Source organism: Delphinapterus leucas, chromosome 6 (genome assembly GCF_059928025.1).
Source record: "Delphinapterus leucas isolate spDelLeu-1000000601 "Yukka" chromosome 6, BTC_Dleu_Yukka2, whole genome shotgun sequence".
Classification (NCBI taxonomy): Eukaryota; Metazoa; Chordata; class Mammalia; order Artiodactyla; family Monodontidae; genus Delphinapterus; species Delphinapterus leucas.
The window spans coordinates 44799052-44826067 of NC_143134.1; the positions used below are offsets into that span (position 1 = coordinate 44799052).

General features: G+C 49.1%; 2 protein-coding genes across 2 annotated transcripts in view; one reads left to right on the top strand and one right to left on the bottom strand.

The window, feature by feature from the left end:
• AQP7 (aquaporin 7) overlaps positions 1 to 27016 on the top strand; it is an 86517-nt gene continuing 59501 nt past the window's right edge. The window contains 1 exon segment of the mRNA XM_022551556.3: positions 1 to 27016. This exon segment is cut by the window's right edge and continues 8330 nt beyond it. The gene's annotated coding sequence lies outside the window, so the exon portion shown is untranslated.
• Positions 5322 to 7189, bottom strand: LOC111163172 (GTP-binding nuclear protein Ran-like). The gene has a single exon (XM_089912521.1). It carries the CDS (start codon positions 5787 to 5789, stop codon positions 5373 to 5375), a length of 417 nt encoding a protein of 138 aa, XP_089768647.1. The 5' UTR covers positions 5790 to 7189; the 3' UTR covers positions 5322 to 5372.

Genomic DNA, 27016 nt, shown 5'->3' on the forward strand with positions numbered 1-27016 from the left:
CTAGGAGCAGGGGTCAGTCACACAGACAGGTCAGAGAGCTCCTTCAGCTCAGCTTGAACTCGGAGTCCCACACTCTCCCCCAAGTTTCCATCTTCCTGGGATCCCCCAGTACAATGAATCACATCTTCCCAAACCCTGCACCCACCTACTACCCCAGGAAGGCAGGCTGAAGCCTGGCTTAGGGAAGAACTTTCTCCCAGGCAGAGCTGCCCAAAGGAGAGGACTGCTACCCAAGAAATAGTGAGCTCCCTGTTGTTGGAAGAGACCAATCAGACCGGGAACCTGTTATTGCCTTCTACACCTCGCAGCTGTTTGGGCTCTATCACCTTCAACTAGACCTTGGCCACAGCCCCCTGAGCAGCCTCTCTGACTCCAGTTTGCTCCAGTCAGTCCGCACAGCAACCAGAGGGATCTTTCTGAAAACCCCCGCTGAAATTGGGCCTCTTTCTACCGCTACCCAGTGACAATTCAAATCCCTCCATCCTGCAGTCAGGCCCTCCAGGACCTGGCCCTGGTCCCTACACCTCCCCTCACGATGCTCCATCCACCCCAGACTACTTTGTGTGCTCCTGTGCCTTCCGACCTCACTGCCCACTCACTAAAATCCTCCTGATCTTCTCCATCACCTCCTCCAGGAAGTCATCCCTGCCTTACCCATTCTTTCACCATCTCTACAGTCAGTTGTCTGAACCCAGAGACCACAGCTGCATTCATTCGTGCCTCCTGTGCTTCAGTTCTTCAGTCTGAGGCACCCCTGTGTCCTGTAAGGCTGGGATCTGGGATTGGACTAACTCTGGTGCCCTGACTGAAGCCTGGGAAGCTCTGCTGGGAGATCACGTGCCCTTTCCCACCTCCTGCTCCTTCCTTACCGAATCCTCCTCAACTTTCACTGGGAATAAAAAGGGAAGGCGGCCCCAACCCAAGCTCTCCTGCAGAGTTAACTACGTTGGGATGTCTGGGTCTGGAGGAGAACTGTGGTTTTTAGAGGATAAGCCAACTCTTGCTCCCCAGCCACTTCACAGATAAGGAGACCATGGCCCAGAGTGGGTGGGTCGCACAGCCTGGACTCTGGGCAGGTGGGGCTGGGGGAAGGCAATTCCATCTCAGGTCTCTACCCACTTGTCCCCAGCTCCCAGGAGGCGTGTCTGGAATGTTGAAGGGACCTGAGCCAGAGGGAGTGTCCCCTTCTCAGGCCCTGGGGGGAGAAAGGGCAAACCAAGGGAGGAGAATGTGTGCTTCAGAGTTTCACTGCAGCCACACCTGTCCCGCTTTGGGTACCCTCACTCTGCTATCCTCCCCAGCATGCCCCATGCCCTTTGTCTTCTCTTACTCTCAACTCCTGCAGTTGACCCTGACCAGGGGGTGGTGGGAGGGCTTCTGGCCCAGTGGTGAACAAGTAGTCAGACCTGGATTCCAAGCCCAGCTTGGCCTCTCTCTAGCTGTGTGATACTGGGGTGGTCATTTTCTTTCCCTGAACCTCAGTTTCCTCATCTGTGAATAGGGAGACATTGAGAGGAGGAGGTAATGGAAGATAATAGTCAATAAATGTCAAAAAAATGATTTTTTCCTGCAGAACAGGGGGGATGGTGATTGGTGGAGAGATCTGAAGGCTGTTTTTTAAAGGTCATTGAATTTAATATCCACTTCCGCCTCAGATTCCGTCCACGAATCTGAAGTTCCTGAGAGGGGGGAGGGAGAACAGGGTGATGGCTTACCGTGCCCTAACTTGAGGAGGGTTTTGGGAGGAATAGAAGGGAGACACAAGAGGGGGCCACCACGGGTGTAGAGAGAAGAGGAGCGTGCAGCCTAGGGAACACGCTGGATGGAAGGTCAGACCGAGTGAGGAAGAGGAAGGCCTGGCCGCCCAGTGACAGAAGCCAAGTAGCAGCATGGCCCCTGGGGGCAGGAGCGAAGCTTCCCACCTCCCCTACTCCCTTCTAAGATATGCCTCCTACCAGCAGTTCTGTCTGATAGCAAGTTCTAGAAAGAAACCTCTTCATCTCTTTCAGGAAAGTAACTTAATCCATTTGCCAGGGTGGACTTGAGAGAGAATCAAGATCCCACGTCTCATCTCTGTCCCTTCTTCCTGAGCTAGTCCTCTCCACAGCCATCTTTGGAGGAGCTCATGGTTCCTTAAAGCTCTGACTTGCTGGCATTGAAATCCACCTCCCTGAAACCTGAGCTGGGTTTCCGTTTCCTTGTGTGCCTGCTTGTGTGTGCGCACACGCAGCTGTGCACCTCTCAGTGCTGCTGGGTGTACCTATCTTTCTCTCAGTCTGTCTGGTATGGCTCTGGGTCTGTGCCCCTGGCTGACCATGTCTCTGTCTCTTTCTGTGTCTCTGTCCCTGCCTGACTCTTTGTGTCTGGGTCTTTCTATGTGTACTTCTAAGTGAACATGTCATGTGCCTAAGAGAGTCTGAGTGACCAGTCCCACTCATCTTACCCCAGGGCATACCTCCTCCTTAATTCCTAGTAATGAGCTCCCTCCTTCTTGCTAACTCTTTCCCCTTGATTTTGTTTGTCTAAAAGCCTGGGTGTGGCCCCCCCAGGCTTGGGGAAGCATGGGTGGGGTAGAATTGGGTGGGGTGGGAAGGGGAGAGGAGGGACTACTCCACCCTGAACAGAGACCCCAGAGGCCAGAGACGCCCTTGGTCCCCCACAGGAGGGTCTGTGCAGGTACTGGCCTCCTCATTGGGAGGAGGGAGCCTGTCCTGAGGTGGGGACACTGAGTTGTGCACCTGGGAATGCTGGCAGTGCAAAGGAAGGAGAAAGTCAGGTGGGGAGCCTCCTTCACCTGCAACTTTACCGAATTCATCAATTCATTCATCAATGAATTTGGTAAAGCTGCAGGATACAAAATTAATATACAGAAATCTGTTGCATTTCTATAGACTAACAATGAACTAACAGAAAGAGAAACTAAGGGAACAATCCTATTTACCATCGCATCAAAAAGAATAAGATACCTAGGAAAAAGCATACCTAAGGAGGGAAAAGACCTGTACTTGGAAAACTATAAGACACTGATGAAAGAAATTGGAGACAGCACAAACAGATAGAAAGCTATACTATGTTCTTGGACTGGAAGAATTAATATTGTTAAAATGGCTATACTACCTGAGGCCATCTACAGATTCAATGCAATCCTTATCAAAATAGCAAGGATATTTTTCACAGAACTAGAACAAATAATCTTAATATTTGTATGGACCCTAAGTAGCCAAAACAATCTTGAGAAAGAAGAACAGAGCTGGAGGAATGACGTCCCACCTGACTTTCAGACTATACTACAGTAATCAAAACACTATGGTACTGGCACAAAAACAGACACATAGATCGATGGAACAGAATAGAGAGCCCAGAAATAAACTCATGCACTTTTTGTCAATTAATCTATGACAAAGGAGGCAAGAATATACAATGGAGAAAAGACAGTCTCTTCAATAAGTGGTGCTGGGAAAACTGGACAACTACATGTAAACTAATGAAATTAGAACACTCTCTAACACTATATACAAAAATAAACTAAAAATGGATTAAAGACCTAAATGTAAGACCAGAGACCATGGGCTTCCCTGGTGGCGCAGTGGCTAAGAGTCCACCTGCCAATGCAGGGGACACGGGTTCAAGCCCTGGTCCGGGAAGATCCCACATGCCACAGAGCAGCTAAGCCTGTGAGCCACAACTACTGAGCTCACATGCCACAACTACTGAAGCCCACGCACCTAGAGCCCATGCTCCGCAATAAGAGAAGCCACTGCAATGAGAAGCCTGAGCACTGCAATGAAGAGTAGCCCCCGCTTGCCACAACTAGAGAAAGCCCAGCAACAAAGCAACGAAGCAACGAAGACCCAACACAGCCAAAAAAAAAAAAAAGGCCAGAGACAGTAAAACTCCTAGAGGAATACAGGCAGAACACTCTTTGACATAAATAGTAGCAATATTTTTTTTTGGATCAGTCTCCTAAAGCAAAGGAAATAAAACAAAAATGAGAAAATGGGACCTAATTAAACTTAAAAGCTTTTGCACAGCAAAGGAAACCACTGACAAAACGAAAAGACACCTACTGAATGGGAGAAAATATTTGCAAATGATATGACTGATAAGGAGTTAATACCCAACATATATAAACAGCTCATAAAACTCAACATCAAAAAAATAAACAACCTGATTAAAAAATGGGCAGAAGACTTGGATACACATTTCTCCAAAGAGAACATGCAGATGGCCAAGCAGCACGTGAAAAGATGCTCAACATCACTAATCATCAGGGAAATGCAAATCAAAACCACAATGAGATACCACCTCATACCTGTCAGAATGGCTATCATCAAAAATAACACAAGTTACAAACACTGGTGAGGATGTGAAGAAAAGGGAACCCTTGGGACTGGTGGCCCAGTGGCTAAGACTCCGAGCTCCCAATGCAGGGGGCGGGCCGGGTTCAATCCCTGGTCAGGGAACTAGATCCCACGTGCATGCTGCAACTAAGAGTTCGCACGCTGCAACTAAATATCCCGCATGCTGCAATTGAGGCCCAGCACAGCCTAAATAAATAAATAAATATGTTTTTTCCAAAAAGAAAGGGAACCCTCATACACTGTTGGTGGGAATATAAATTGGTGCAGCCACTGTGGAAACAGTATGGAGGTTCCTCAAAAAACTAAAAATAGAACTATTATATGACCCAGAAATACCACTCCTGGATATATATCTGAAAAAACCAAAAACACTCATTCTAAAAGATACATGCACTCCAATGTTCATAGTAGCATTGTTTACAATTGATATGGAAAATGATATGGAAACAACCTAAATGTCCATCAACAGATGAATGGATTAAGATGTGGTATATATATTATCCATTCATCTGTTAATCTTAATTCATTCATCTGCTGAATAATATTCCATTATATACATATAATGGAATACTACTTATACTATATGTATACTACATATATGCATATATATATATAAATATATATACAATGGAATACTATTCAGCCATAAAAAAGAACGAAAATTTGTCCTTTGCAACAAAATGGATAGACTTGGAGGGTATTATGCTAAGTGAAATAAGTCAGACAGAGAAAAATACTGTATGATATCACTTTGTGTGTGTGTGTGTGCGCGTGTGCGTGTGTGTGATGTGACTGTAGCAGTCTTATATTTGAAACTCAAGGAGGAAACAACTGTGTTCCAAAACACCTAAATAAGCAGGTCCAAAAAATGAAGGCATTTTTTTTTAACTGCCACATTCACTCCGAAGCCCATTCATCTCCTTCAGCATCCCAAAGATTAAGCACATGTTCTGCTTAGCTATATAGTAAAGTGGCAAACACGCTGCACCACTGACATCACAGGACAGTTGCCTATAAAACTAGACTTCTGACACTGGGGTCCAGCTTCACTTTCTCTTCATCTGGGAGGGCAGTTGTCTGAGCAACCTCTAGATCCTGCCTGCACTGCGCTGCCAACGCTGAGTCCATGACTACCTCTGGCGGGGCGAGAGCAGGCATGGAGATGAACTCCAAGTTAGGGTCTCCCATCAGTTTTCTAGCAAGCCAGAGGAAGGGCTTTTCAAAGTTGTAGTTACTTTTGGCAGAAATGTCATAGTACTGAAGATTCTTCTTTCGGTGGAAGACAATTGACTGTGCCTTAACCTTTCTGTCCTTAATACCCACTTTGTTGCCACACAACATGATGGGGATGTTCTCACACACTTGTACAAGATCTCTATGCCAGTTAGGCACGTTCTTGTAAGTAACTCTCGATGTTACATCAAACATTGTAATGGCACACTGAGCTTGGATATAATAGCCATCTCTCAGTCCACCAAATTTCTCCTGACCGGCTGTATCCCATACATTGAACTTAATAGGTCCTCTGTTGGTATGGAACACAAGGCGATGGACCTCAACACCCAAGGTAGCTACATATTTCTCAAATTCACCAGATGATGTTTCACAAATGTAGTTTTTCCAGTACCACCATCACCAACCAATAGAAGTTTGAACTGAACTTGGGGTTCTCATTGGGCAGCCATCGTGATGTTACTTCTAGAAGTGTCTCCACGCCTGTCTGACTGAGGGCTGGAAAGATGGCAGAAGCCTGTATGATATCATTTATATGTGGAATCTAAAAAATATAACAAACTAGTGAATATAACAAAAAAGAAACTGACTCACAGATACAGAGAACAAACTAGTGGTTATCAGATGGGATATGGAAGGTGGGGGAGGGGTAATATAGGGGTAGGGGATTAAGAGGTACAAACTACTATATATAAAATAAGCTACAAGGATATACTGTACAAACCAAGGAGGGACATCCCTGGTGGTCCAGTAGTTAAGACTTCACGCTCTCAATGCAGGGGGCACGGGTTTGATCCCTGGTCGGGGAACTAAGATCCCACCTGCTGCACGGTGTGGCCAGAAAAAAAAAAAAAAAACACACACACACACAAAAAGAGCACAGGGAATATAGCCAATATTATTATTATTATTTTGCGGTATGCGGGCTGTTGTGGCCTCTCCCGCTGCAGAGCACAGGCTCCGGACGCGCAGGCTCAGCGGCCATGGCTCACGGGCCCAGCCGCTCCGCGGCATGTGGGATCCTCCCGGACTGGGGCATGAACCCGCGTCCGTGCATCGGCAGGAAGACTCTCAACCACTGCGCCACCAGGGAAGCCCTATAGCCAATATTTTATAGTAACTATAAATGGAGTATAACCTTTAAAAATTGTGAATTACTATACTGTACACCTGTAACTTATATAATGTACATCAACTGTACTTCAATTAAAAAAATAAAGGGCTTCAGCCTGGTTGTTTAGCCCCAATCCCTCCAACTCAAGTGGAACCAACTTTCCCTAGGAAGACTGGAGTCAGGGGACATGAAACCAGATCCCCTTTCCCATCCTGGTTCTTCTCCAGAAAACTCAGGTTCCTGAGTAATGGAGAGGTAGGCACCCCACCATTTTGTGGGGCTCTGGGGATCTGGTAGAGGTTGAGAATGGTTGTGGTGATGCATTAGGGGTTTAGAGGGAGAGGGTTGATCCCAGGGTGGCTGAAGACAGAAGCAAAAATCCCAGTCTGTGTTTCCAAACCTTGTTTCTTTTTTACTCAGGAAATCCTTCCTCAGGGCTCACTGCCATCCTGCTTCAGCTCCCAGGACAATTACCATGACACCGGGGGTCTTTTCCAGCTCTCACCAATGCACCAGGAGTTCCAGTAGCTTTGGGAGGAGAAAGAGGGTCTGTGTGCCCCTACCCAATCCTGCATATGACCGAAGGAGAGGAGGTCTGGGGGTCACTAATGGGGGGGTCTTATGGACAGCTGAGGTTGCCAGTAGGGTGAGGTTATGAAGAGGCTGAAAACTGACTAATAATCTGACACCTCCCTGGATTGCCTTGGTCATACCTTCAAGTCAGATGTGATGTGGCGTGGAGAAGGGGTGGGTGTTACTCTTCTCTGTCTCCAGAGCTCTCTGGGGATAAAGGCTTAAACCAGATGCAGTCATCTCAACCAGCTTCTCTGATCCTTGCTCTGGGAAGTCTTCTTGGCCCACTCCCAGGAACCTCTAGCCCCTGTCTCTTCTCTGGAAGCCCCTTTGAGGAATGCTGGACTTTTGCCAGGCTTCCTCACTGTGCTCAGAGCCAAGGAGGCCTGACTGGGTGAGGGAAGGGAGGACTCTGGGAATTCTGATAACCACCTGGACATGGTCCACCGCTTATCTCCATGGAGACACCCCACCCCCACCCCATAGCCAAGGAAGTACCTGGAATGTCCTGCCTCCCACCCTCATCCTTTGCCTCTCTGCTCAGGGTCACTGCCAGGGCCTGGCCGGAAACAGATGAGATGGGGGGAGTAGGGAGGGGACTGGCTTAAGCGGGGAGGCAGGCTGCAGGCTCTGGTCTGAGGGAGCTCCTTCCTAGGAGAGGTAGCCTTTAGCTACCCAGGGAAGTCAGCTCCCCAGTTCCAAGTCAGGGGTGGAGAAGGGAAACTGATCCCGGCCTGGGGACAAAGTCTCCCCTTTATTGGACTGAAGGTTTATAGCTTGAGCCACCTTTGGCCCTAAGAGGTGCAAGTATGCCCACATACATGTGAGGGTGTGTCTGCTGTAACTGGTGAAGGACTGGAGGGGTTGTGCGTTTTTTCTTAGTTCCCCAACCAAGGATTGAACCGGCGCCTTCAGCAGTGAAAGCTCGGAGTTCTAACCACTGGACAGCCAGGGAATTCTGGGGGCTGGGGGGGTGTGTGCCTAGTCACACAAGTGCATTTACACGCTCACTCACTCACTCACCAACACACCCAGGCACACTCACTTCACATTCAACCCACCTATATTCATACATGCACACTCATACTCTGACAGTGACTCACACTCACCCACACTCTGGTGCTCAAACACACTTAGATACATTCCTGTACACCCAGTACTTCCACGTTCAAACTCTGACGCGCACCTCCACTCCATGGCCTCACACACACACACTCTTACAGCCATGCACGCTTAAGTACACGTCAACACACCCACGCACAGCTGAATACACATTTACCCAGCTCGAAGGCACTCCTCCTTGCAGGTCGCCAGAAGCCACACATCTGTGCAATGAGTCTGATGTGTGTGTGTGGGTGAGTGCAGAGACAGGAGGTAAAGAGGTGGGCATCACAGGGGTCAGGATGTGGGCTTGGGAAGCCTTTAGGTGTTGAGGTCACAACCCAGATTTTCAGCGCAAGGGGTCGGGAAGCAGGAGGTTTAGAGAATGGGGATGAGAGTCCCAGTGCCTGGGCAGGGCACATAGTAACTGTCGACAAATACCTGCTGAATAAGAGAACAGCAGGATTGACTAAAACTCCCCATTTCCAGTTGGTAGAGCTGCCTGTCTGTGTCACAGAAGTTTAGAATCCTAGGCAACAAAAGAGTCAGGGCCATCTCACCCTCTGAAGTCAACGGCTCTCCATCCTCACTGCCATCCCCCAGAGCAGGAGGCTGAGTCTCAGATGCAGGTGGCTTCAGACATAGAGAACAGACTTCTGGTTTCCAAGGGGGAGGGAGGTGGGGAAGGGATGGAGTGGGAGTTTGGGATTAACAGATGCAAACTATTATATATAGGATGGATAAACAACAAGATCCTATTGTATAGTACAGGGAACCATATTCGGTATCTTATGATAAACCATAATGGAAAAGAATTTTTTAAAAATCTTGTATTCCCCAGCCTTCAGAACTGTGAGAAATAAATGTTTATTGTTTAAGCCAATAAATAAATAAATACAGGTGACTTACATGAAGCTCCTAGGTCAGGCAGTGCCAGTCCAGACCTAGGTCCCAGTCTCAGGGGAAGCTTCTAAGCCCAGTGACACTTGAGTGAAGACAGAAGCCACAGCAGGCCTAGCTGCTTGGGGATGAACAGAAAGTGACTAAGCTCTGGCCTGTCCCAGGGATTTGGGCCCTAGCCAGGAAAGATGGGGACTTGTTGGGGTCCCTTAAGGTATACAGGATCAAGAAGACCAGCAGAAACTCTGCAGAAAAACTCCTGGAAAAGTCTCATATATAAATTTGTACCTCTGGTCTTTCTGCCAGAGGGCTTGGGTTTAATTCATTTGTTTCCTTATTATTTCATCAAATATTTATTGAGGATCTTTTTCATGCCAGGTTGTGGTAGATACCAGGATTACTATAATGAGCAAGATATATACAAGATCATATAGGGTGCATAAAAATCTGACTCGATCTGATTTGGGCAACAGTGGTAATTCATTGGCTCAGAAAACTGAAAAATCAGAGGAAAACTTCAGGTGAGGCTTGATCCAGCACTCATTTCCATTCTGTTTTTCCTCTCCTCCTTCCATGAGGCATCAGCCTCATCCTAAACCTGGATTCTCTTATGGTTCCAAGACACCTGACTCCAGGCTACATGCTTCTTGTTAATGTCCAGCAGGGAAGAGGGAGCATCATTGTCACCACAGTTCCAGAAAATACCCAGAGGCACACTCTGATTGGACCAGCTTGGCTTCATGCCCAGCCCTGTGTCACAAGCATGGCCCAATTAATTGGTTTATCTTAAGTCACATGTTCCATCTCTGGCCCCAAGAGAGATGTCAGCTGCACCCAAACAAAATGGATTACCAAATGGAAATGAGGACTGTTAGGAAAAGGGAAACCAGAGCCTACCAAATAGTTCCTGTCTTCATGGAACTTAAAGATGAATTAGTGGAGGAGACTACAAATACAATCAAACAGGTGAAATTGGGAATTGGGACATTTTACCAGAACAAAACATTTCTACAGGACTGGATACATAATTTGTGGGGCCTAGTGTAAAATGAAAATGCCCTTTATTCAAAAATTATTTAGAATTTCAAGACAGCAACAGTATTAAATCAAGTGTAGGGCCCTTTTAAGGCCCAGGTCACCTGTCCATAAAGCCAGCCCTGTACCTCTTCACTGAGACCTGAAGAAGGAGAAGGAATCAGCCAGATGGGGTACTCCAGGTAGCAGTAACAGTTTGTGCAAAAGCCTGGTGGCAGGAGATCAGGTTCCCTGGAAAAGCTGGAGGGAATTCAGTTGAGGCTGGAGCTTAGAGTACTAGATGAGACTGGAAAGTGGGTGTGGCCATGTCGGGTAGGATACCGGTCATGGAGTATCTGGGAAACTGAAGCTTCCTAAGTCTCCTGCTTAGTGGCCCCGTGAGCCCATCCATCACCAAGCTAACGGGCAGGGAGGAGCCAGCTGGGGGCCAGACCCTGCCTTGGAAGGAGATCAGATGATCAGGGAAGTAAGTGGAGTATGATGAGAGGCCTGGATGTCAAGAGAACCAGGCTGCTCTGAGACCCAAAGCAAGTTCCAGCACAGAAGTTCTATGATTCTCTTCTGGGGTTCCTAACAGTCTTAGATTCAGATGATGGAAGGAAGGAAGGAAAGAAGGAAAGGAGGGAGGGAGAGAGGAGGGAGGGAGGGAAGGAGGAAGGAAGGAAGGAAGGAAGGAAGGAAGGAAGGAAGGAGGGAAGGGAGGAGAGAAAGAAAAAGAAAGAGAAAGAAATTCCCTTTTTATAGCAGGTCTTATGTTAGTAACAAACTGCTGAAGGCTTGGGGAGATGGAGGGAGTTTACTTTGCACAAACCTAACACATTCAAGTTGAGTATCAGGCACTCCTGTTCTTGGAAATCAGGCTGGTGGTGATTTCTCACTGGCCCTTTATCCTACTTAGCATCCTAGCCTCTGGCCACATCACAGGTTTTTTTTCTCTTCTTACTTTCCCTCCTCACTTTCTCCCTCTGGATTGCTCACTATACTCTAAACGTTTTTGGTAAAGTATTCAGCTGAGCAAAGGGTCACTAACACAGGTCCTGAGATTTCCTTTAATGGGACCCACTCTCCTCAGGTTTTAAAAAGCAGTCTGCCCTCCTCCATTACAAGGGAATAGAACTCTTTCTCCATGGTGACTGCCATTTACCTGTCTGGCCCCGAGACTGAGCTTCATGGAGACAGGGAAACACAGGTCTGATTGTAAAAGCTAGCGCCTCATATGATGCAAGGGGTTCAGTAAATATTTGCCGAATGAATGGATGGGATTATTCAGATCTCCCCTCGAAGCCCACGTTTGTTCTCTCTTCTTCCAGGGAATGGTTATGACAAAGCATTAGAAGAATCAGCTGTGGAAGAAGCTGGTGGAATAGACAAATCCCCGGCTAGGACAGCTGTGGAAGCTGTAGTCTCCAAGGAGAGGGAGTTTAGGGGTTCTTGGTGGACCTCAGATTGGGGTGGATGTGTGCCCAGGACAGAGGAGGCAGAGGCAACACTAAGGTTTCTTTTTTTTTTTTTTTTGTGGTACTCGGACCTCTCACTGTTGTGGCCTCTCCCATTGCGGAGCACAGGCTCTGGAACACTAAGGTTTCTTGATGAGCCTGGACGTAGCCAAGAAAGGCACCCAGCCAGCCCCTCTGGCTGTGGCTGCACCCAGAGATCTTATCTGGGGGCAGCTGGTGGATGGTCCTGAGTCATGGGACCTGCAGCCTAGAAAACAGTTCTGATGTTGAAACAGGCCCAGGGGAGGGGGCAGGGTGGGTGTCTCTACAGCACAGACATCTTCACCTCCCACATTTCGTGTCAACCCCGGGTCACCTTTATTGTCATCACTCATCTCCCATCCTGTCACTCATTTGCCACCCTCATCAGCATCCCTGCCTCACAACCACTGCCACTTTCTTAACCATGCTGTCACTCGACCCAGTTTCCATCACCGTGTTACCGTCTCCAGATTGCCACCATCCCTGTCCCAGCCCCATGCCCAAGGCTGTTGCTATCTGAACCCACAACTGTCTTCTTTATTAAAGGCCTTTACCCAACCCTGCCACTGGCTAGTTCCATTCCCGTCTCCCTGTCACTTTCACTGTTACCACCTGTGCCTGTCATCCTCGTCATCCTAGTCACTACAGCCCTTACCACCTGTCCCAGTCTCTATCACCTCTAAGTCCTCTGTACCGTCACCACCTTTCCCCGGTTAGTTCACCAGCACCGCCCATCTCCGCCACCCCCATCACTGTCATCAACATCTTCCTGTCTCCAGCCCCTCACCTAGGTCTCGAAATGGGCTTTCCCCTCTGGGGTAGACATTCTCAGTATGGGCCCACCTCTGAGCCTTTGCTCCTGCCTTTCCAGCCTCTGGCCTCCTCTGGGTTTCTGTATCTGGAATTGCCAAGCTCTTTACCTTTGCTCTCTGCTCTGGCCAGGGGTGCTTCATTTCACCATGTTGTCTGGACCCTGGGGCCATGCACTTATTCCCAGAGTATTGAAAGAGTACTAGGTAGAGGCCTTACCAGGAAGCCTTGAATCTTCTCTGCCTGACATCTGGCAGTTCTTCCACCCAGGCGAGACCTAAAATTTCCAGTTATTGCTGAATTTCTTGAATTTTGTTCAAATTCTTTTGCTTTGGTACTACTTTTTGAAGGGAAGCTCTGCCAAGATGCACTTACGGCAGTGCTCTAATAAGGGCATTCCTCCCTCAGTGGGGTCCCAGTCTGGTTCAGCTGTGGGTACTGTCAAGTGCTTCAGGTGTACCATTTGGGTCTGTTAGGTGGAGCTAGTACGCTTCTTCCCTGGCCTTATCAATGACCATTCTCCTTTCATCTCCTGTAAACATTATATTGAGAAGAATGTGCATGTCTGCCCATGAAGGGTGGTAGGTAGCACAAATAGAAGTGAGGATCCTCCCTATAAGGAAGGTTGTGATCTTTCTCATTAAACAAGTCTGAGGTGGAGAAAGGACGATGCATCCATAGAAACCCAGCCAGCTGGCCATTTGCATTTAGACTTCCTACAGGATAACTGCGTAAGGGAAATTGCCCTGCCCCAGGAGTGGCTCCTGGCCCTAACTGGGTGCCCTGGCAGGTTTAGATGGGCAGTACCAGACCAGGTCCATGTGCCTCAGGAACAAACATAAGATTTTCTCTTTCTTTTTCTTTTTTTTTCAAATATTTATTTATTTATTATTTATTTATTTGGCTGTGTCAAGTTTTAGTTGTGGCACACGAGATCTTTAGTTGTGGCATGCAGGATCTAGTTCCCTGACCAAAGATCAAACCCAGGCCCCCTGCATTGGAAGCACAGAGCCTTAACCACTGGACCACCAGGGAAGTCCTCACAGGATATTCTTTCTTTCTGTTTGTTTTTTTTTTTAATTAATTAATTTATTTATTGGCTGTGTTGGGTCTTGGTTGCAGTGTGCGGGCTTCTCATTGTGGTGGCTTCTCCTGTTGCGGAGCACGGTCTCTAGGCATGCGGGCTTCAGTAGTTGTGGCGCACGGGCTCAGTTGCTCCCCAGCATGTGGTATCTTCCCCGAGGGATCAAACTCGTGTCCCCTGCATTGGCAGGCGGATTCTTAACCACTGCACCACCGGGGAAGTCCCTATTCTTTCTTTTCTTAAATTTAATTTTATTTATTTATTTTTGCCTGTGTTGGGTCTTCATTGCTGCCCACGGGGTTTCACTAGTTGTGGCAAGAGGGGGTTACTCTTTGTTGTGGTGCACGGGCTTCTCATTGTGGTGGCTTCTCTTATTGTGGATCATGGGCTCTAGGCACATGGGCCTCAGTAGTTGTGGCACGTGGGCCTCAGTAGTTGTGGTGCACAGGCTCAGTAGTTGTGGCCCACGGGCTCTAGAGCACAGGATCAGTAGTTGTGGAGCAAGGGCTTAGTTGCTTCACGGCATGTGGGATCTTCCCGGACCAGGGCTCGAACCCATGTCCCCTGCATTAGCAGGTGGATTCTTAACCACTGCATCACCAGGGAAGTTCCCCCGTAGGATTTTCTAATTGATGCCTATAAGGACAGGGAGTCAGTCTGACCACTTTCTGAGCCCCAGTGTTAGGAATTGGGTATAGGAATGGGAGGCTGTGGAAGGAGTGGATATCTTGGCATAGCGGCTAGAGTGCCTGGGACAGCCATCTCAGCCAGTAAAGCAACAAATCCTCACTCTAATCTTCCTTTTTAAATTTTAATCACAGAATAGTTCTAATTGCAGGATTGTACAGAGCCATTCAAAAGCCACCATTCAGGCTTCCTGGTGGCGCAGTGGTTGAGAGTCCGCCTGCCAATGCAGGGGACACGGGTTCATGCCCCGGTCCGGGAAGATCCCACGTGCCACGGAGCGGCTGGGCCCGTGAGCCATGGCCGCTGAGCCTGCGCGTCCGGAGCCTGTGCTCCGCAACGGGAGAGGCCACAACAGTGAGAGACCCGCATACCGCAAGAAAAAAAAAAAATTATAAAGTGAATGTCCCTTCCTCCAGGAAAGCTTCCCTGGTGTCCCCCTCTGCCCAGCTTGGTTAGGTGCCCATCCTCTCAACTCCTACAGGCCCTTGTGCTTTTTATCTCTGATCTCTGCATTGTGACTTCTTCTTTGCTCACCAGCTTCCCTACATGCCTTGTAAGCTCTCCAGTGCTGGGCCTATGACTTGTTCTTCATGGTACGTCCGGCAACCAGCACTTGGTAGGTCTTCCAAGGCTGTCGAATGAGTGAATGAATGAATGAATGAGTAATTAATGAATCAAGTACCCTTGTAGGAACTGATTAATACTTCTTAAGAGGCTCAGAAGTAGACATTCAGAACAAAGATGCCCTTGAAGGATCCATAAATTCTCCAAAGGGGATGAAATCGTCCTATGATCTAAGAAATAATGTGAATTTGATAGGCGAGAATTTGGGAGTGAATGTGTAGTTAGGAACAGTGGTATACTAAGTGAGGGGCAACGTGAGTGATCCACTCTTTCTGAAAGAAGTATTTTATTATTGACATTGTTTAGAATTGCTGCTGCTGCTGCTAATAAGCAGGCTGACTTTTAGTCAGTTCGGTTGTTTTTCAGTTCTCTGTAGGTCACGCACCCCCTATTGTTTGTCCCCAGGGAGGACTGCTCCCACCCCACCCCCATGTAGTATGCCACTGGTAAGGAACACTGATTACTGGGTGAGCTGGTCTGTTTTCTTCCCCTCAGCACTGAGCTGGGAGTGATGTCAAAGGTATCCAACTTCTCAAAATTCTGCAGGGCAAGGTTGTCCTCTGCTAGAATTGACGCTGGCCTCTGACTCCTCTGGTACCCCCAGCTTCCTCCGGGGAACCCTCTGAGTCTCCTGGCTAGTGGCTGTCCATGGCAAGGAGACCATCCTGTGCAGGGATGGGAGACTATGCATAGGATCCAGCCCTGGATCTAGTCTTGTCCCTACCACTAACCCACCCTGAGGCCTTGGGCCGGCTCTCAGGGTCCACACTCTCAAGGCCCTCTGGGGGCCTCATTTTGCCCACTCATAACACTGGGGCTTTTGGTGACCTCTCCTCTCACTGACCTGAGTGAGACAGTCTACCACAGGGCACTAGCTAGGTTGGGTGTGTCAGCCAGCAGGACAGAAGGCGAGTCTGGACAGGTGGACAGTGGAGCCTGGGCCCCAGGATGGGGTGTGTGTGTATGTGTCGTGGAGAGGGGGTAGGCAAGGGTGGATCCCAGGCAAAGGTCAAAGATGGGAGAGGTGGCTCCAGCAGGTCAGCTGACCTGGCCTGGTTACGGCCCTCAGGAAGTGCAGAGATACAAGCTGGGTTGGGCTAGGTCCTGGCTCTGCCGTGGGGTTGGGGAAGGGCTGGGGGTGGAGAACTACCCCTTGGTGAGGTCACTTCTAAGGTGGGAGCCAAGGTCCCTTTCTGGGAAGGAAAGGCAGTGTCACGAAAGCAGGAAGGATTTAGGTGAGACTGCAGAGGGGGCAGATGATGGCGGATCAGGGAGGATGAGGTGCCTCTTCTTGGACTGCTTCCCAGGAGGGTGGGGAAAAGTCATTCCACCCAGCCCCAGTGGGAGAGAGCTGTTTTGTTCGAAGGCAAGGGAGATAGACAGGATGACCCGGGGAACAAAGTAGCCTGTAGCTCTGAGCCAGGGTTTAGGGGATTCACAGTTGAAGAGGAAGCCCTGGGATATCTAAGCCTTGGTTCAGGCACCTGCCAGCCCTGGACTGAGGTTGTTTCTCTGTGAAATCGAGAGAATCTCCTTGGTCCTCGTCTACCAAAGACAAAGTGTTTCCTGATCTGGTCACCAAAGACCAGGGAGTCTCCCTTATAAATTCCTTCTGAAGTGTTGGGGAGCTAAGAGAAAACTCCGTTGAAATTTGGGCTGAGTGAGGTGGAGAGTGGAGAGCCTGGACCTGTTGGGGGCAGAGTGATGCTTTAGGATATAAGTAGCCTGACCAGATATCCCCACCCAAAGGTGCCCACAGCAACTAGGCAACATTCTGACCCTGCCTTCCCAGACATTCTGAACTCCTGGATTAAGCCCCTCTCGTCAGCCCACTTCCCTAATCCTGTTTCTTCACTGCAGGGTCCTTCCTCAAGACTCCTCGGCTCTTCCTTGCTTCATTCCATAAATATTTGTCCAGCACCTGTTATTTGCCAGGTATTTTCTAAGCTCTAGGGATTCAGAGGTGAACAAGATTGTTGGTCCTTGTGCTCAGTCCCCCCTCAGGGGAAAACAGGTAGGAAAATAAGTGAGGTAGCTTTGCCTTTACTGGCTACGTGAGAGGGCCACATGGCTGTGGGAGCTCAGAGAAGCCCAGGGGAGGTCAGGGCCAAGGTAACGTTAGACCCTGAGCCTGGAAGGGTCAGTGGGAGTTTGCCAGGGAGGCCATGGGGGACAGCCTGGTTCAGAGACAGAGGCAGAGGTTCTGAAGCCACTCCAATAAGCTTACAAGGGCCAATTGTTACATTTTCAGGAATTTGGCAAACCACTTGTTAAACACAGACATTATTAAAAATTAAATTGTATAAATGTATAATCACAGACATTATTTTTAAAACAAAGGTAATAATTAATGAAACATTACTTCCTAATTGTTATTACATTTTATGCTCTTGAAGTTATTTATATCTACTGAATCTTTGGGTGGAGGAACTACCTAATGGTGTATGGCTGCTTATCTCTACGTTGGTAGTTTATAAACAGTCATGGTGGTAGTATTTGCATCATTGAAAAAAAAATTTTTTTTTTTTTTTCTGGCCGCACCACGCAGCTTGTGGGATCTTAGTTCCCCGACCAGGGACTGAACCTGGGCCCTCGGTAGTGAGAGTACAGAGTCCTAACCACTGGACCGCCAGGGCATTCCCTGCATCATTGAAATGAACTAACACTACAAATCAGGGCTTAATTTATGGTTTTGTTGATTGCATGGACCGGGGGTTAACAAACTATAGCTTGCAGGTCAAATCCAGCCTGTGAGCTAATAATGGTTTTTATATTATTTAATAGTTAAGATATTTTGTGACAGGAGGAAATTCAAAATTCAGCTATCGCAAATGAAGTTGTATTGGAACACAGTCTCGTGCATTTGTTTACGTACTGTCTGTGGCTGCTTTCACGCGGCCACGGCAGAGCTGAGTAGTTGAACAGGGACTGTATGCCCTACGAAACCTAAAATATTTACCATTTGACCCTTAACAAAAATGTTTATTGACCCCTGGTCTAGACTTAAGAAAGCGATGGAGAAAACATTAACGCAGATGAAACATAAAAGTTTGTCATGTCTATGGCCATTACATTATGAATAGCACAAAACCTTGAGGAAACATTCTTCCAATATTTGAAGACCGTCATCCAATTCAGCAAAAAAGGTCACGTATCTTTGGTGAATGACTGATGTTTCAAATACGTGTCTTTGTTCTTTTACTTTTGTCTTACTCTTTAATGTAAATGAAAATATCAGCCAACATTAAGGTCAGGACTATGCTCGTTAGTCAATGATGTGAATGACTTTTTGCAGAATTGAATAGTAATCAAGCATTTGTTCACGATCTGATTTTGTCAGATCTTGGATGAACTGCAACCACAGATTGGCTACAGATATAAGGGTTGGCAAAAATCGAAGAGAGAATTCTACAGAGCAATTGATGCTGTAGAATTTACAGTAAAGAACACTGTATATTTTAGTAGTATTTGTAAATTGTGTGCTATTTCACAGCTTTGTACCAATAAAATTTATGATAAATTTGTGTACATATATAGAAGTACACATTATTCTAGAAAGCCAGGTGTTAAGCATTCACCAGCACACCGTGGAACAGAGGGTTCAGGCAGAAAGGGTCCAGGGGAGTCCAGGTATTCAGGGCAGAGTGAGAGGGGAGATGGTGAGGCTGGAGCACTGGAACAGGTGTGAAGGGCCTTGTGAGCAGGGCTCAGGAGCCAGATACCATCCTGAGGGCTACGAGGAGCCACAAAAGGATTTTGAGTACAGAAGAGACCCCACTGGATCTGTGTTTAGATTATGTTGGCAAGTTGTGCGAAGACTGGATTGCTAGGGACACCTTATAAGGCACTAGATTAGTGGAGGGAGGGAGAACAGTCGCAGCAAACTCAGCACTTTCCCTAGGCCAGGCCCTCTCCCAAGCACTTCATATGTGTTATTGCCTCCCTTTTACTGATGAGGAAACTGAGGCCCAGAGAGATTAAATAACTAGTAAGCGGCAGAGTTGGGATTTGAACCCAGGAGTCTGGCTTCAGAGGCAACACTCTTAACCACGACATATTTTCAGACATGAAAGATAACGAGACTTGGAGTGATGTTTCTTAATATTAATGCATGTACAAAGTTGATCAATGTTTACAGATATGCTTGGCAGATGGTAGGAGCTTAAGGACATTCTTCAGACCCAGCAAGACTTGACTTGCTGATAATGGTGTATGAGGAGCTTTACCAGCTTCCTTCATCTGGTGGACAGTACACTCACCTGGGGGGCTACTCTGGCCACCTGGTTCTCCCTCTGCCTTCAGCGAGCTCCCCGTCTCAGGGACAGCCTCCTGAACAGGCATATACAGGTGGGACAGAGCCTGTCTGGGCCCAGAGTGGGGCTCTTGACTCAAGTGTACGCAAGTTAAGAGGAGAAAGAGATGTGAATTATCATCAATAGGAAGGGCTTCCATGGAGGAGGCATAGATAGGAGGCTTGGGTTTGGATGGGGAGAGGAAAGAGGGTGGGTCCTGCTGGATTCGTGGTTTTTCTCCTTGGGCATCTGTATTTAACAGCAGAAGTTTGGTGGGAGCCCTTGAGGCAACACAGTGACAGACAGCTAGCTCAGCTGCAGATATATATATACATACCTGAAAGGACTAGAGGTGCCTTTCTGGCATGAGTTCTGGCTGAGGGTGTGGGCAGGAGATAATAAGGGTGGAAGTGGAGTGTTACTGGGGTACTGTGGGTTGGTGGCAGGGCGGGCCCCACATGGGGTGTTGGTCCCTCAAGGCCACAGCCTTCAGCTTGGGGCTTCCCATCCTGCTGGCTCAGCAGGTCCCACGGGTTGGCAGGTGACTCACCCCTCACCTTCACGTGACCGTGGTCCAGGTAGGGGCAGCGGGGGTATGTAGAATGGAACTGTGTATTCTTCCATATGGGGGTACACGCTGTGTTACATGCCTGAGTCTGAGAAGTGTGCTCATGTCTCACTGTGCCTACAGGCCATGTGGGATGTCCAAAGATGTGGGCCACAGGTGTGGAGGGTGTCCCACGAAGACTGGGGGGGTGGTGAACACATAGCTCTTCTGAGGGCACGTGTGCACGGGTTCAGGTGTCTCCCTGAAAGGGGGATGCGGCTTTGGAGCGTGGTGAGCCGTCAGAGAAGGAAGCCTGGGTGGGAGGCAGGTGAGGAATCTCCCTGATGATGCTCATTCTCCCCAAGGAAGGCTTGGCTGGACCAGCTGACAATGCCAGGCACTCTAAGCCCGTGCTGATGGCAGTGGCTTCCCTGAGCTTATCCCTTAAGCCCCCGGCTACAGGCCAGGATGGCTCCCCCATCCTAACCCTGAGAGGGCAGGCATGCTCCACAGACCACAGGCAGGCCAGGAGCAGTGAGTGTGGGCATCCAGCCAAAGCTTCCTCTCACTCCCTCTGTGGGTGGGAAGGACATAAGGATCCGAGTGGTGTCTGGTCTGCTGGGATATGGGGAGAGCATGGCGGCCCCAGGTTGCCTATGCCCCTGGTATGTGTGCTGGCATGCAGTGTGCGTGTGTAGCCACGTCTGGGTGTGCTGGCCCCTGACCCAGCACCCGGGGCTTGGTGCCGCCTTTCCATAGTGCTCCATGATCTGAGAGATGCTTGAAGTGGGGCAAAGAGCTTAGGCTGGGAGCCAGGAAGCCTGAGTTCTACCCCAAGCTCTTTTATTGACTTTGGAGAGGTCCCTTTACCCTCTCTGAGGCTCAAGTTTCCCTTTGTAAAATGTGGAGGGACAGCAATCCCTGTGGTGCCACCTCACAGGCTATTGGGTAACAGAGTCTCATGGAGGTGTTGAAAAATCAGAAAGGCTTGGTTCTGGGGGCTTCACAAGGGGAATGTTTGGTTGAAGGGCGAGGGGTTGAAAGCAGGGAACAACTTCCAGAGAACCTGCCCTCTTCCCTACAAGGGGTGTTCAAACCTCCTGGAGAAATGAGGTGTTTAGAGTTCTGGGGCTGAACTTCAAAACAACTTGACGTTACAAGCCAAGACCTGCCTGCAGTGAGGCTGGGAAAGTCTGTCCACCCATCCTTGCCCCTCCCAACCCGGCTTGCCTGTAGGGAGGTGAACAGCAGATTCCCCCAGACCGAGGTTGGGAACCAGCACACAGCTCTCCCTCTCTCATTCCCTCCCGCCCCACTCCCAGCTTGCTGTCTTTCAGGCTCAAATGCCCTGAGTTCAGACTTCTCATCCTGGGGCTGTAGGCTTAGCCAGAGCAAACAGACAGCAAAAAGTCAACAAAACAAGAAAGGAAGCAGCACAGGTGACGTGGAACAGAAAACTTGGAGGCCACAGCGAAGGTGTGTGGGTTGAGCTGGATGGAGCCGTGCGACCCTCCTAAGAGCAGGACCCTGGGACTAAGGCTGGCCCAGCCAGTCCCTCATGGGGCGGGGGAGGAGGGGGCTCCTGGGGGGTGCCTCCTATGGACTCTGGCCGAAGGCGTCAGCTTAGGCCGCCATCAGCGGTCGCTAGTGCTGTCTCATGAGTCTTGCAAAAAGGGTGTGATTGGGAGGGGGATGGGGTTCAACATGCCCTCCCCTTCAACCGCCCCCCTGAAGCCTAGGCTAAGTTGCCTCAGCTGCTGTGGAAAGCAGTTGAGAGGCTAACTGGGGGCCAGGGCTGCAGGTGGAGCAGGAAAGGAACAGCCTGGAACTAGAGCAGGAGTGAGGACCCCCCGGCTGTACTCCCTTCCCGGCTGTTCGCCCCAGGGCTCAGGGTCTCCGAGCCATGAATTCCTGGGGATGCCCAAGACTTCCCCTCACCCCACCCCACCCACAGGCCTAGTTGCCCTCCCTGACAGCCTATTTCTCTCCCACTCAGGGCAGGCGGAGCTCAGTTCTCTTAACATACATTCATCGTGCACCTGCTCTGCACAACATCCTGTGCAGGCCGGGGCATCCCCAGGAGGCTGCCTGCTCCAGGCCCTGTCACCCCTGGACCTGACTGCCTGTTGACTGAGCTGGCGATTGTCCGGTGCCTGGGCCAAGCCCCGCCCCCAGACCCTGGGTTGGGGGGCGGCAACCGGGAAGTCAAGTCCAAGAGCTGAGCGGCCGAGCTGTAATGGGAAGCGCTGGAGACCAGATGCACCCAGCTGGCTGGAGCATCTTGAGATCTGGGCGGAAGTCCATGGGCTTTGGTTTTGCTGTCTGCCTGTGGAATGAGCACGGTATCCTTTCCTACCCCATCCCCAGGCCCCGCAGCCCTTCTAGCTTTGGCCCTGGAGTCAGGCAAGAGTCAATCAGGGCAGAAGGGATGGGGTGCAGGGTTCCTTTCCTCGAAGAGGCATCCTCTTGGGAGATTGGACTGACATATATACACTGATATGTATCAAATGGATAACTAATAAGAAAAAAAAAAGAGAGGCGTCCTCTCCACCACAGAGTGTTTACTCCCCACCAGGCACTCACCACCAACTCATTGTCCCAAAACACTGCGAGGTGAGGATTAGTATTTCCATCATACAGATGAAGACACCCAATTGAATATCTTGCTCAAAGGCACCCAGCACCAATTAAGAAGCCAAACTGGATTCAAGCTCAGGTCTGCTGTCTATAAAGTCTGAGTTAGGAACCACAGCTCACTACCTGGATGGGGGGAACCACCCCTGAACACCCCAAACCCCAAAACAGCCCCACACTCAGGCTCCCAGCCAGGAGGTCCCTGGGGTTTTCACTGCTCCTTTCTGCTACCACCTCACTCTTTCGTCCTCTCATGAAGCATCCCTGATCTGGACTCCCTCTTTGCTCTGATTAACTCAGTGCCTGAGATGCCACCATTATTAGAATCTTTTTTTAAAATAAATTTATTTATTTTAGGCTATGTTGGGACTTCGTTGCTGCACGTGGGCTTTCTACAATTGTGGCAAGCGGGGGCTACTCTTTGTTGCGGTGCATGGGCTTCTCTTGTTGTGGAGCACGGGCTGTAGGTGTGCAGGCTTCAGTAGTTGTGGCACACGGGCTCAGTACTTGTGGCTCACGCGCTCTAGAGCGCAGGCTCAGTAGTTGTGGCGCACGGGCTTACTTGCTCCGTGGCATGTGGGATCTTCCCAGACCAGGGCTTGAACCCGTGTCCCCTGCATTGGCAGGTGGATTCTTAACCACTGCGCCACCAGGGAAGCCCTGACTCTTGTTTACTTGTGGGTTAAGAAATTGCTGCTCAGAGCTTCTCCTTTAAAATGTTTTACTGTAGAAGGATTTTTGATATTGATTTAGGCAGAAATCAAAGGATGAAACCAGAAGGTGAATGGCTGATGGGGAACTTGACAGTGGTGGGATCAGGCTGCCACCCTCTGCACCCACTGACGGGTCAGCATCACTAAGCTTGGGGCAACTAGACATTATGTGTCTCTGGATGAAGTACAGTAGGAAGCACACAGGACTGTCCACAAAGGATTCCTACCCCCCAAATTGATCCTAAATAAAATTACATGATTAGAGCTAACTTCCTATATATTCTAAGAAATACAGGGGATGGAGGAAAAGTTAAATGATACCACAAGGAAGCAAACACAAACCCAGAACTGTGACTTCCTATGGAACCACATTTACTCAGTAGTGACAGTGACAGGAACAGAATGTGAACAGAACAGAAAAGGGAACGGGTCATGTTTAAGAAAACATTTAATCCAGTGCAATGTGTTTGGATCCTGACTGGAACAAACCAACAAATTAAGATATTTGGAAACAATGTGAGTACTTGGTAATTCCATGGAATTGTTCATTTTGTTAGGCATGGGATAGTCATTATGTAAGTAAATGTTCATAGATTTTAGAGATGAATACTGAAGAATGCAGGAGTGAAATGCCATAGTAGCTGGAATTTGTTTAAAAATACTTCATAAAAGAAAAAAACCCCAACACATCTGTGACACCAGAGTGCCAAAAGGTTGATGATTTTATTGGGTGAAGGTTATGTGGAGGTTCATACACTACTTTGGTGCATGTTAGAAATTTTCATTTAAAAATGCTTTAAAGGGGTATGGAGCCTGCTTCCAGGCGTTAGGCTTGGGCATCTGAGCTGGCCTGACTGCTGGGGACTCATCTCTGTCCAGTCCACCGCCTCCATCTCAGCTCCTCTGACATCCGCGTAGCTGGTGGGAATCCTTGTTTGGAACTGAAACATAGCGCATTGTCCCCAAGACGGGGCAGGCTCTCTGGGTCAGCCTAGGCAGACATAGGCAGCCCTTCTTCCAACTCCACTCACTCTGTAATCAGTAAAGCCTTCCTGCCCTCCATCCTTGTCTCTCCTGCCATAGAAACCTGACCAAAGATGCCCAGTCTTTGGGCTGAGGGACATCAAGAGGAGAGCTCAGAGTTGTAGGCAGAGGAAGGCCTCTGGCCCTGTTACGGAGGGTGGGGCGGGGGAGATGAGGGCCAATCTAGTGCCCCCAGCCAGACGAGATGGGAAGCCCAGAAGACAAGACCAGCTCTCTGGATACCCTCCTTGGTGTGGGACAGGGCAATGGAGGCACCTAGACCATCACCAGAGCTGAACAAGTTGTACTCTGTCTCGGGAGGGTCTCTCCCCCAACCTCTGCTGACTCTTCTAAATTCACTCAGCAACATGTTCTCATTTCCTTCCTACAATTCCATCCAATTACAATGTCAACCACCGTCATATTAAACCACCCCTTCTGCAGTCACTGCTGCTAATTCTGCACCGTGGGGAACAACACTGCTGGGGTGGTCCTCCTCGCTGTACGCTCCATCCTTGTCTCTCCCATGCAGAGATGCATTAGGGCATCCTCAGGCCGGGCTAGGAGCCAGGACACCTGGGCTTGACTCACGCTGGACCTTCAGCTATACCGAGAGCAGAAGAGACTGTGTCTACCTGCTCAGTCCAATCTGGCTCAGCTGGTACTGCAGGGGACCAGCCTGAGCGTGAGAGGAACCTCCATTGATACTGGGAGAGGCCCGGGAACTGGGAAGGCCCCACCTCACCTTGGGCCCCTGTGTTCCATCAAGCCTTCCTGGGCTCAATGCCTGTGGGTGCCTGGGCCCAAGTCCCTGCCCACACAGACCTCTGAACAGCCCCCTGGGCAATCACTGTGTTCCTGGAAAGCTGTAAGTCAAATCCCACCTTCCCGCAGGCTAGCATGGTCATTTCAGAGCTGCTTTCCTGCTGAAGGGGGGCACCTTGTGAACATTTCCTCGGGGTCTCTATTCTCTCTTTGTCCTCAATGGAACATATATATGTGTGGAGAGGCCTCCAGATTTGGGCAGAGATGACAGGTAGGGAAGGTATCTCAGGGAGCAGCCGACCTTGCCCCCCTGGAAGGAGGTAGGGAGACCGCTCCACTCGGGGAGCCGCCGGTGTGATTGGGGCGATGGTGTAGTCACATCACACCCCGGTAGCCAGGCCCTCTGGGCGTGCCTCCTTTTTCAGGCTGAGCAGGACAGTGGAGAGAGAGTAGCTTGCCTGGGGTTGCTGAGATAAGCTCTCTGCCCACACTCAGCCCCCTGTTCCAGATCAGATAGGGCACGTTTCTGCAGTGAGTGGCCTGCTGACGGGCACCGTGCTGACGCAGGCAGGAAAATATTAACCCAGAGGAAGGGGCGCATGCTCGTGTGCGCACGACTCTGTGTGTTTGTGTGTGTGTGAGAGAGAGTCCGCAGAGAAGTTTTCACATTCAAGACCAGACATAGACACGTACATATACACACACACCTACTCATTCACACATATGTTCACATACAGATATATACAAAGATACAAATGCTTCTCACACATGCAAATTTCTTCAGTGTCATCTCCCAACTTCTTCTGTCAATGAGACCCCCTCCTCTAGGAAGCCTTCCCTGATAGCTCCAGCTCATACTAAAAAGTGACAGGCCTGAGCTCTATGCCTGGTTTCTGATGCCAAATTAGGTAGCCTGATGAGGACTTTAGAGAGGAGCAGACGGGGTTTGAATTCTGGTTCCATGACTTATAGGATGTTTGTCCTTGGGCAAGTGGTGGTGCCTCCTGACCCTGTCTGCCTCAGTCTCTGTCCACTCTTCCCTGGAGGCCCACGTATGACTCTGAGAAGGAAGGATGAGAGCCTGGGCTCGGGGGAGGGTCTGGTCATTGGAGAGTGTCAGGGTTAAGGACCATCCTGGGTCCTGACTGTGCCCCCAGCCCTCGCCAGCCCAGCCACCTAGCCCCCAGTTCTCCTAGCTTGGGTCCCTGGCCTCCTGGGCAGATCTGGATGTTCTAGTTCTGGGTCATCTTGGGTAAGTTGCTACCTTGCTCTGAATCTCAGTTTCCCTACTTGAGTTTGAAAGGGGACACTTACCTGGGTGAGGATTAAGGGTCTTTTCTTTTTTGAGCAGTCTGAGAATTTTCAAGATGTCAGGTGATTTCAGAGAGACCAGGGTTTGTCCAGGTACAGGCACTGCTCTCCCACCCCGCTCCCTGCTCCTTCAACCAGAGCTGCTCATTTCTTACCGATTGATACCACAGTGCCTGAGTTATATGGACTCTGTGGCTCCATGCTTCCACTGCAGGGGGCATGGGTTCGATCCCTGGCTGGGGAACTAAGATCCCGTATGTTGCATGGCGTGGCCCAAAAAAATGTTCTTAAAAAAAAAAAAGTCTGGAAAATCCCAAGTGGAAAACAATTTGACTGAAAGCCAGTTTACATGATAAATAAGTTAATCAAATGGCATGTTAGTGGAAATAAATAGTTGAAATAATTCATTTTTTACACATTGATACTTTGGGGGGCATTTGAGGGAAGTTCAGAGAAGTTTTAGTGTATCTGGGCATTTTTCTTTATTCTGATATTTTTAAATTTCTATTTGCATTTTTATTCCTAACTGGGTTTCAGCCAATTGTGTCTGTCCCATGCTATTCATAATAGAAAAGAGTTGGATACATTTAAAATTGGAGACAATTCTGTGCTGTACAGCCACATATATGACATGGATGTGGACCTACTGGCATGGAAAAGATGTTCTTAATGTTTGAGTGAAAAAAGTACTTTACAAAACTTTATAGAAGTTTCCTTCTACTTATTGTTGA

Bases quoted from the DNA above. Each gene is read 5' to 3' on its own strand.
- LOC111163172 (XM_089912521.1), bottom strand. From the start codon at position 5,789: ATGTTTGATGTAACATCGAGAGTTACTTACAAGAACGTGCCTAACTGG.